General features: G+C 45.1%; 1 protein-coding gene across 2 annotated transcripts; it reads right to left on the bottom strand.

Annotated features, from left to right (window-relative positions):
• Window positions 1–280: 280 nt before the first annotated feature.
• Window positions 281–4,934, bottom strand: LOC130376799 (uncharacterized). 2 transcript variants are annotated; one of them, XM_056583690.1, is made up of 3 exons: window positions 3,088–4,934; window positions 1,655–2,992; window positions 281–1,156 (listed from the first exon to the last, which is right to left on the bottom strand). In XM_056583690.1, exons 2-3 carry the CDS (start codon window positions 2,072–2,074, stop codon window positions 281–283), a joined length of 1,296 nt encoding a protein of 431 aa, XP_056439665.1. In that variant the 5' UTR covers window positions 2,075–2,992; window positions 3,088–4,934. The 2 variants fall into 2 exon arrangements, with proteins under 2 accessions (XP_056439665.1, XP_056439664.1); XM_056583689.1 differs by having other exon boundaries at window positions 1,655–4,934.
• Window positions 4,935–7,879: the final 2,945 nt, after the last annotated feature.

The raw sequence follows: 7,879 nt of genomic DNA, 5'->3' as shown, positions 1-7,879 counted from the left end.
GGTTCAAAATAAAACGGCGTCGCTTATTTGCCTCGAAAACGTTCCTATCTTTTCATATTGTGTGTATAGATGCGGCGTGGTACCGAGCGGTTGAAAACGATTTCTGTCGGCGTCTCCTGTGACCCGCGCACCTGCGTTCAATTACTATATATAGGCACGGGACACGCAGTGATTGCGTCATCGAACAGAAAGAAAAACGAAAGTGCGACGCCTGTAGTTCTTTCAATGGAATGGCTCCTACACTTCCAGTGCAGGAATCAATTTACCGCCGGCTATATCGTTACCCATTAAGTGTAATACCTTCAATTGGCAACGCGTGGCAGACAGCAATGGGAAAGAAACCAGTTATTAGCTTTGTTTGTATATGTACTCTGTGTACTGGCCGGGGGCTGTACCCCATCTCAATGCCACGCAACACAGAACCATATCCACAAGCAGAATGATCGGAAAACGGCAGCGCAGAGGCGAGAATTACCGATTGAGAGCACGCGGTGTCTCTCAAGATTTGTACCGGGTGCTGATCAGCAGACTCGCCCGTTAACGACACTAGCCCATCGAATACAAAGGGTTTAAGAAAATCAACCGGTTTTCTATCACCAAACCCATGGTTGGTGCACGGATCTGTTTTAATTAATCCAATGCCTTTAGGCTGTGCCCCACTAGAAGACGATTGTTGTTCCCTACGTTTTCGGGTAATACAGTTGGCTATGACGTGCCCAGGTTTGTGACAGTAAAAACATTCCCTGTCCTCCCTCCTTGGGCTTTGCGGCTTCTGCAAACTATTTTGTGAAGCCGCTATATAACGCGGCTTCTCAACACTTTCCGATGGAAACACAACCTTGTGAGTTAAAACATACTCATCGGCTAACACCGCAGCAGAGGAAAGTGAATTAACCTTCTGTTCACTTAGGTAAACCACGATCCGGTCAGGCAAACATTTCTTAAATTCCTCCAGCAATATTAACTCCCTCAAGGAATTAAAATCATTGGCCTTACATGTGGTGCTCCATTTGTCAAACAAGACCCCCTTTTCCCTGGCAAACTCAACGTAGTTCTGAGTCGGGGCTCTTTTGTGATTTCGGAATTTTTGCCTGTACGCCTCAGATACTAATTCATATGCTCGCAAGATGGCAGCTTTAACAGAGTCATACTTTAGGCCAGGGGTGCCCAACCAGTCGATCGCGGTCTACCAGTAGATCGCCGACAGATCCCAAGTCGATCGCGAGGGGTGAAGAAAAAAAAAAAAAAAAAATTTTTTTATTTTTTTTTTAATAAAATTAAATTTGCGCGGGACATATACGTGCGGTAGCGCATGTGCTGTTAACAGCAGTTGAAAGCCGTCAACAGTAGTTACACACTCCTAAACGTTGGCATGGCTGAGGGGAAACAAGCTAAGACCTACCATTTTCACCCTGAGTGGGAGGAAGATTATTGATTATCGTTGAGAAGGTGCCGTGCGCAGACGGAATGAAACCCCCACTGAAGTCCGTAGGTTCACGATACAACCCCCCCCCCCCCCCCCCCCCCCGTCAACAATTGTTCTCTACCCCCCCCCCCCCCCCCGCTTGAAGGTAGGTTTGCTGGTAGATCTCGGGAGGTTGGCTACTTGAAAAGTAGATCTTGGGTCAAAAAAGGTTGGGCACCCCTGCTTTAGGCTGTCCTCCAAGGGGAGTGCAGCGACAGCTTCCTGTGCTTTCCCATGAATTTTGCATTGCAACAGAAGGGGCCAGACCTCAGCCGGCCACTGCAGAGCGGGAGCAATGCGTTCGAATGCACTAAAATATGAGTCGACCTCAGTTTCACAGAACGTGGGTACTAAAACAATATGCTTGCTGATATCAAATGCTTTACCGAGTGCCGGAGTTGGTGACGAAGAGATAGCCTCGGCAGATGCCCTCAGCGCATGCACCTCCTTCTGGGACTCGAGCTCAAGTCGTCGCAACTGGACGGCTTTGTCAGCTTCAATTTCCAGCTTCTTAATTTCTAGCTGGAACTGGGCTTGCCTATTCTCTGCCTTTTCCTGAGCTTCTAGTTGGAGGCGGGCAAGGCAGACTTTTAGCCGAGCAACATCCATGGATCCAGTACCAGCGAAGAGAGGGGATCATAGCGAGGCAGAGTAAACAGAGTTTTGGTCAGCTCATCTACCTCAATGTCCACTCCAAAGTCTGCTCGAGCACCGTGAGGTTCAACCTCAACCTTTTGGCGACCCACCTCCTTAGCCAGGGTGCCATCCTCAGGCACAGCAGAGTCTGCTTGCACTGGCAATACTATCAACGCCAACTCCACCAATTTGCAAACCACGATAGCTTTTAGCTCCCTTTTTAGTATTTGTCTAGAATAGAACACCGAAATAATCCGCCATCTGTGCCAAATCATCCTTCCGACAGCGGTCTACTTGACTAAGCGAGGGACCGGCCAAGAAGGACTCTAAATCGAACAGCGACATTTCAATTAGATTACGTCCAACCACCAAGCTATGTAGAACTTCAGTTTAGTTATGGGATCCGTTTAAGAGATCCCGGACGAGCCCCCATTTATGTTACGTCCCCCGCTAGGGGAAGGGGTGGCAACATAAAACCAGATGTCTTTGGTTAACTGGAAGTTGTTTATGTAGCCCAAAGCATGGGATAATCAATTTAACACAAACAGAGGAGGCAAAACTACAAAAGGAAAAGGACCATTGGGTGCTGTCCAAATCAAAGAAATTATTATAACCAAGAAGAAGCTCCCAAAATACATGAGTGGAACAGCACCCCTGCGTCTAGTGTTTTTAACAAAAGTATAGCTGCGAGTCGGTGTTCGATAACCTCTAACAAAACTCTGGCCCAGTTCCTGTGTAGCAATTAACAAGAACCTCAATCAACCAACAAATAACCATTCAAAGACCCAATATGGCAAGCTGCATATCCAAGGCCAGCTGCCATGAAGGTTGAGCTCGCCCGTCGTTTATCCTCCCGAATCCTGGGCCCTCCGATGCAGCAGCCAATCACGACTGGGGAAAGGCACATCAAAATTAACATAATGGTAAACAAATCACACGCGGGGAAACACATGATCATTAGCATGAGTATCGATTGAGGATTTTACCCATGAGGGCGGGTCGTCAGTCCGCAACCGTAACAGTGTACATGTCATGGTCTGTCCGTTTCCTTGTCTTGTTTTGGTGTGTTTCCTGTTTTACTTTGGTATCTGTCTTGTTTCTCCCCATGTCAGGTTTCCCTCCTGTATGATTACTGCTCCCTCCCCTAATGTGTTTCAGCTGTTACTCGTTGCGTGCCCTGTGTGTTTGGTATTTAAGCCCTTGTCTTTCCTTTGTTCCTTGTCGGATAATTTTAGTTTGTGGTGAGTGGTGTCCTGTGTGTTCTCTGCGTCACCCGTGTTCCTTGCCTTTTGCATAAATAAATTATCCTTTTATTGAACTGTCTTCTATTGGGTTCTACCTGCCTGCCTGCCACCCGCCAACCGTGACAGAATGATCCGACCATCATTGGACCCAGCGGACACTCTTTTTGTTGGAGGCTGTGTTGGGGCGTACGTGCAGCGCTGTAGCTTCAAGCTCCGGGTTGGACGGTGCCTTACGGACTATCAGATTGGGGGTGGTGAGTTGTGAGTGCCATCCGGTTCCACATTTCTCTACAGCCCCTGAGCTGCCTCCGGTCTCCAGCCCTGTCCGGTTCCTGAACCCTACTCCTTCCCGAGGGTGCCCCTCTTCCAGACCTTCCAGAAGGGGCCCGCCCTCTACCTTGCCTTCCAGAGGGGTCCCGCCTTCCAGACCTTCCAGAAGGTCTGTCTTGTTTTGGTGTGCTTCCTGTTTTACTTTGGTATCTGTCTTGTTTCTCCCCATGTCAGGTTTCCCTCCTGTGTGATTACTGCTTTTTTATTAACGCCTTTTGCGTTAATAAATTATCCTTTTATTGAACTGTCTGCTATTGGGTTCTACCTGCCTGCCTGCCACCCGCTAACCATGACAGTACATACTGTATATAGTTCTCTGCAAACCTATGGTAGCATCAGGCCTTCAGTGTGCATATTGTATAGAGTCCTCTGCAAACCTATGGTGGCATCAGGCCTTCAGTGTGCATATTGTACTGTATGTTGTCCTCTGCAAACCTATGTTGGTATCATGCCTTAAGTGTGTCTTGAACAACCACACACAAAAGTTTTCACATTTACGTGAATTTTGTGGAATTCATATTTCATTGTTGTCATGGGTAGATGTGTTGGAGCGTCTCGAACTAGGTGGAAATCACTCAGGAGCTGACGAGAAGTATGGAAAAATATGGGATCTTTTATTTTCCCAATTTAAGGCCCATAAGCCAATAAAAAGAAAAAAAAGAAAAAAAAAGAAAAATACTTTTCACTAAACAAACTGAATGGGCTTGAGAGTCACAAAAACATCAGTTCGAACTTAAGCATACTGGTTAGGGATGGGAATTGATACGTTTTTATCAATATCAATGCCATTGTCGATTCTGCCTATCGATCCAATTCCTTATCAATTCTCTTACCGATTCCTGAGTAGTTCATTGAGTGGCAAAAAAAGAGTTCTACAGTCTTCTGCACCAAAAGTAACCATTTTAACCAACCAACCTGACGCAGTCTATTCATACGCCGGTAAACAAACTCCGAGAAGCCCAATCCCTACGAGAGCTCCCAGCGTTACGGCCATCCGGAGGCGCACAGAGCTTTTTGCCGTGATATTATTATACAATTATATTATATTATATACTATCATATAAAGAGCTCCGGGAGTCACAAACGGCAACAATTACTTTCTCCTCCATGCTGCAGTTCACCCCGGACTGCACTGCACTGAGTTGGCCAGTTGAACGCTGATTGGCTGTTACGTTACACATGTCACTCAGTGGCCAGGCTGTTGAACGCCGATTGGCTGTCATCACTCGAATGTCACATCAAAGTTTAAATATCTTTAAAGATTGATAGATTGCGGGGAACATAGGCTTTTCCCAAAAAGGGTCCTATGCTCCCCGGTATGTATGGCTACAGGGGAACATAGGACCCTTTTTGGGAAAAACGGGGAACATAGAACCCAGGGAACGTAGGACCCGGGGAACTTAGGGATGACCCCCTTAATTCCATGCTTGGTAGACAAATGCTAGCATGTTGCTGGTGTTTGCAACCTTACACGAAATGATAGCATTGCAATGATTACATACAAAGAATTTTCATTGCGTTTGGTGAAATGGAGCCAGACTTGCGATCGCTTCCTACTCTCCACGATGCCGCCTTGTTGTTTGAAGGTTGTCGGCGCGTGCAGGGTCGTCGCAAAATTTTTGCGTGAACCGGAAAACGTGGTGCGGAATCGTTAAGAAGAATCGATAACGTTGGAGGCGTATGATTACGATGGAATTGGTTAGTTGGAACCGGTTCTGAGTAGGAACCGGTTCTCGATTCCCACCCCTAATGGTGGACCTTTTAAACAAGTCACTTTGAGAGCAATAATCAGAAGTATGTCCTTCCACCATCAGCTCTCCCGAACCACTGACGAGCGTCAGCCTATATAGGCCTCTCCCTCCCCTACTAATTGGCGCATACCAATATACACGTGAGACAGGGGTGTTACAAGTTAAATTACCTATACAGCTTTAAACAGCTACAATTCTCTCCTCTATAAGCTAGAACATAAGCACGGTAAACCGTGTACTATCGCTAGATTTTGGCATAGCCAAAATATACAAAAACTGCAATAAACATAATTACGAAAACTCGGGGTCACTTCCGGTTTACCCGGAAGTTATGACGTTCATTTAAACCCCGTTGACGGGCACACATTCCCTAATACAAAGTCTAGACGAGACGCTGGTAAGACGAACATTTACGCTGTGTTAACATGTAACTTTTAAACTAAATAAACAAACCTGGAATTTGAAAACGACATACTTGTTTGAATGGTTATTGCAACAAAACAGGTGACGTTAATGGTAAATGGTATTAAACATAACGTTGTAATGATGGTACTTGCAAGATTGTATTAAACTGCCGTAGCATAAATTACATGGTTGATAAATGATTTTAAAACAGTATGAAGGTAACGGAATACATAGTCAAACAAGACAAACACAGACAGGCAACATTGACGGAAGCTATGCGCCCCGTCACAATTGTATTTGTCTAAATGCATACTAATGCAGACTGTTGATATATTTATGAGTGAAGTTTACCAACACAATGGCTTGGCCGTAACACACTCGCCCATTATCTCTATCTCTCTCTCCAACCCGGTATCACGCGATTTCGTGCTCATGCGCACAAACGTTAATCTATTGAAGCGTGTTCCAGAGCACGATAGTCCGACTTTTTTCGTGCTACACAGAACGAAATGTAAACCAATGCATTCTGAATGGGAGTGTTCTCAGACAATTAACGTGCTCCACAAAACGGTACGAGAGAGAGAGAAAGAGAGAGGGGGAGGGACAGAGAGAGAGAGCGAGAGAGAGGCTTCAGAAAGGGTGTTCTCAGATGGTACAGTGCACCCTAGTTATGTTTTTGCCAAAACCACAAATGCTTTATATATATATATATATATATATATATATATATATATATATATAGGCTATATATATATAATTAGGCTATAATTATATTATTTAGTGTGTAATGAGACAATCTATAGCCAAATTGTCGAAGATGCCCGAGAATCTCCGGAGATATCGGCATGGGAAATCGGCGCATCAGACCCATGAACCCATAAAGAAAGACGTCCTCTCAAGCGGGAGAGAACGTTTGCGGTGCTGGTTTGTGTCACGTAAGTACAGGGCTCTCATGTCTCATGCATTCGGCGTGAGACACACGCAATTCAACCCATGCACACGTTCAAACCTGGTCTCACGAAAATACGTGACACTGTCACGTTATTTAATCTATTGAAACGTGATCAGGGACACGTAGGCCTATTTTCTAAATTTTGTATTTCAATTGGAAGTAGGCTATTTGTCGTGTCACTACAAGCACGACTTCCAAACTAAGGTTCTGTCCCGGAGCGTTCTCCCTAATGTCCCTTATGGAGCTCCGTACAGATCATTCATTGTTGAAAATTGTCTGTGATAACTAACAAATGACAGCTTTTGGCCACCCGTTTCTACTTAAAATTGTCTGTGATAACTAACAATATGACAGCTTTTGGCCACACGTTTCTACTTTCACCTTTGATACTGAGAAATTGTGACAGTACACGGATAGGCCTATATTAAATGCAGGTGCGCTGCTCTGTAGGCCAACCGCGAAGGAAAAAAGGGTAGCTGCTTCATCTGTTCTTTTTAGAAATGTATGTCTTGATGTTTATTTTATCTAGCCATCTATTCTCTTGTTTTTGGCTAGGTGAATGAACGTCCGTGTCGATGCCTCGCAAATCCAGTGTCGAGAGCGGACGTTGCCATGACATCTAGAAATCATACCGTATTTAATGGGTTGTAGTGAGTGTAACATAATTCACCTACAGTATTTTGTTATGTGTTGTTCTTTCAATTGTGTTAGGCATGTCGTTTACTGTCTTGGGGGTTCAGGGATCGCTGTCCCTTTAAGGATTACGAGCGTCTCATGACGTCAGAGCCCATGCGGGATTTGTTTAGTTGCAGCACGTTTTGATTTCCTGTTTCTCTCTTCCTAAATAAATGAGTCACACAACTGTGTGCTCAACGTGCGAAATTGTATCTCTCACTTATTGCAATTTCCACAGGGTTATCATTAATATTGATGTGTAGGGGTTGATTATAACTCGTGAATAATATTGTTTAGACCACGGTCTGGGGGAATACTCGTATTCTGATTGGCTGCAGTGCGTGCATTAACTCCTGATATAGCCCTACAGACACCTGCTAAGTAGTTCCAGTCAGTGTTTAGATTCTCTGCCCGAGCCCGA

Source organism: Gadus chalcogrammus, chromosome 23, assembly GCF_026213295.1.
Source record: "Gadus chalcogrammus isolate NIFS_2021 chromosome 23, NIFS_Gcha_1.0, whole genome shotgun sequence".
NCBI classification, from domain to species: domain Eukaryota; kingdom Metazoa; phylum Chordata; class Actinopteri; order Gadiformes; family Gadidae; genus Gadus; species Gadus chalcogrammus.
This window is presented reverse-complemented; position numbering and strand designations above follow the sequence as displayed.